Source organism: Leucopleurus acutus (genome assembly GCF_964270905.1).
Source record: "Leucopleurus acutus genome assembly, chromosome: 11".
NCBI lineage: Eukaryota > Metazoa > Chordata > Mammalia > Artiodactyla > Delphinidae > Leucopleurus > Leucopleurus acutus.
This window is the reverse complement of record NC_139152.1, coordinates 44,224,209-44,226,923: the sequence shown is the minus strand read 5'-3', so window position 1 is coordinate 44,226,923 and position 2,715 is coordinate 44,224,209. Positions and strand designations below refer to the sequence as shown.

The 2,715-nt window shown below is 55.6% G+C and overlaps 1 protein-coding gene across 1 annotated transcript; it reads right to left on the bottom strand.

Annotated features, from left to right (window-relative positions):
- Positions 1 to 436: 436 nt before the first annotated feature.
- HOXC4 (homeobox C4) lies at positions 437 to 2,474 on the bottom strand (the record flags this gene model as incomplete). Its single annotated transcript, XM_082849915.1, has 3 exons — positions 2,367 to 2,474; positions 1,286 to 1,730; positions 437 to 792 (listed from the first exon to the last, which is right to left on the bottom strand). Exons 2-3 carry the CDS (start codon positions 1,722 to 1,724, stop codon positions 437 to 439), a joined length of 795 nt encoding a protein of 264 aa, XP_082706041.1. The 5' UTR covers positions 1,725 to 1,730; positions 2,367 to 2,474.
- Between the last annotated feature and the right edge of the window lie 241 nt (positions 2,475 to 2,715).

Genomic DNA, 2,715 nt, shown 5'->3' with positions numbered 1-2,715 from the left:
AGAGCGGGGAAGGAGGAGGAGGAGAAAGAAGAAGGAGGAGAATTGGCTTAAAAATCTCTTTCCTTTTTTCTTTTCCTCATTTCCCCTGAAACGCACCTAAGCCAGACCATCGTACCTTGCAATATATAATTTTTGCAGCTTTTTTTCCTTAAAAAATAAATAACCCCCCAAAATGGCCTTAAAAAAAAACCCCAGCAGGTACCATGCTAAGACAACATCACATGCTTAAAAGGGTCCTTAACAGTGGAAAGGAGAGAAGGGCAGGGGGCTTGTTTGTTTATCTGTTTTGTCTGTTTGGAAATGACAAGGGATAAGGTGGGAGGAAGAGAGAAAAGAACCAAAAAATATATATATATATTAAATTCTATAAATAAGAGTCAATTTGTGTGTGAGGGGAGGATGGGGCCTGGGGTGGGGGCAGGGTGTGAGTTATGTTTTATAACCTGGTAATGTCCTCTGCCCGTTGCTGCTCCGGTGGCGTGGCGCTCTGGGAGTGGTCTTCAGAAGTGCCCTGGGTGGCTGCCGAGAGGGTGCTGGGTGCAGCGCCGGCCGGGGGCGCTGACCTGACTTTGGTGTTGGGGAGTCGGTGGTCCTTCTTCCATTTCATGCGACGGTTTTGGAACCAGATTTTGATCTGCCTCTCAGAGAGGCACAGCGAGTGGGCGATCTCGATCCTTCTCCTTCGGGTCAGGTAGCGATTGTAATGAAACTCTTTCTCTAATTCCAGGACTTGCTGCCGGGTGTAGGCTGTCCTCGAGCGCTTGGGTTCCCCTCCGTTATAATTGGGGTTCACTGGGGGAGGGGGAGGGGAAAAGCAAATAGTGGGGTTCAAAGGCAGCAGGCTCCCCGCCCCCCACCCTCACCCCATCCTCAGCTCTGTTGTAACAGGAGGAGGGGGTGGTGGAAATAAAGTCATCAAGCTAAACGGGTTAGAAAGAAGTTGAAGGGAGCTGGAGACTTTGTAGTGTAATAAGAGGGGAATCCTCACTGCAACGACACTGAATTATTTATGCACCCTTAGAAAGCGAGCATAGTTTTCACACATACAGAACAGATCGTAGCACATGGCTCGGACTGCCCAGAGTAGCTAAGCCATAAAATTTATGGGGGATGTAATTACCCATTCTCGCTCGTAAATCCAGTTCAATTGTGCTAACCCAGAGTCGCTCCTGGAGAGAGAGGGGGAAGGAGAGAAAGGAGGACGGGGGCCGGAGGGGGCCGAGGAGGGTGGGGAGCGCTGGGGAAGAGGGGAGGGAGGGGGAGAGCAAAAAGCAAAGTTGCCTACCCGTGCTAACGTGGATTTTTTTCATCCATGGGTAGACTATGGGTTGCTTGCTGGCGGCGCTGGAGGGATGGTCAGGGGCTGGCTGGCTGCAGGCTGGCGGGGCTGGGGACGGGGAGGCGGAGGCGCCTGAGAGAGGCGCCGGCTCGCAGAGCGGCTGTGATTTCTCGGGGTGGTGGTGGCCCGCCTGGGCCGGGCCGTGGCCTCGCGAATTGCCCGGCCCCTGGAGACTGGTGCAGCTATACTGGCGCTCAGGGTAGCTAGGGCGCGGAGGCGGTGGTGGGTACAGCTCCTGGTGGTGATGCTGGAATCCCGATTCCCTGGTCCGGCCGTAATATTCCGGACTGTGTTCAGGGATGTAGCTATTTTGCGAATATTCTTCGCATGGAGGAAATTTCGGATCGATGTAGTTAGAGTCCATCAAATACGAGCTCATGATCATTAATTTCTGGAGTGGAAAATAATTTTTCTCTCTTTGTCGTTTTTCTGCTCCATAAAGCCCTCCTACTAGCTAGCGACCCTGTAAAGTTACTTTCACCATGTGACTCCGCCGGCCAATCACACGGAGCAACCCAGTCCCCGGATAAGGAACCGAATCGCTTTATTCAAAATGTATCCAATTTTTTGTGTGTGTGTGGTGGTGGTGGTGCTGGGGGGGTGGTGGCGGTGATGCGGGGCTAGCTGGCAGGGGCCGCGGTGCCCCCAATGCACACCCCGCCGACTGACAACCCTCCCCTGCAAAAGGAGATGGGAAGCCCCAGCTCCCTTCTAAAGCCTGGGCATTGGGGGGCTGTCGGGAGGCTGTGATTCAGCCCCCTCCCAGGGTCTCCCCTTGGGCCTCCGGTGGGCCCCTCGGGCTTCGGCTCCCGAGCTTTTCCAGAGGTCTCCATTCATGGCGGTCCTGTCTCAGTCTGTGTAGGGCACCGTGGCAGCGCCCCTCTTTCGCAGGAAGAGGAAGTTGAATGAGGACTGGAGTGGAGGTTGGATGGGGAGAGGCCCAGGCTGAGCCCAGGAAGCTGGTGAGCCTGGGATGCCCCCCATCCAAGGAGACCAGAGTCCAGCCCCCTTCCCCATACACACTCACCCAACCCTCTGGCCATGGGGCCGGCGAGGCAGGGTCCCAGCTGGACCGGGCAGGTAGAGGCAGCGGGATGCAAATGATTCTGACGTCATTTCTGGAGGTCTGGGGGTTGAGCCCCCGCTGAAGAGAGACAGGAAGTGGTTGGCAAAAGCAGAGTTCAGAAGCCTTGCCCTCCCCGAGTACCCACTAACCCTCCCTTCCCAGCCCAGAGCAGAGGATCTCTCCTGCTGGCCGCTGTTTCCACTCTCCATTCCGTCTGGCCTGCTGCTTTCTGACAACCGCCTCCAAGGCTGGTTCCCGAGGACCTGGAGCAGGGAGGAGAGCACTCTGCCAGGGGCCAGTGCCCTGGGAT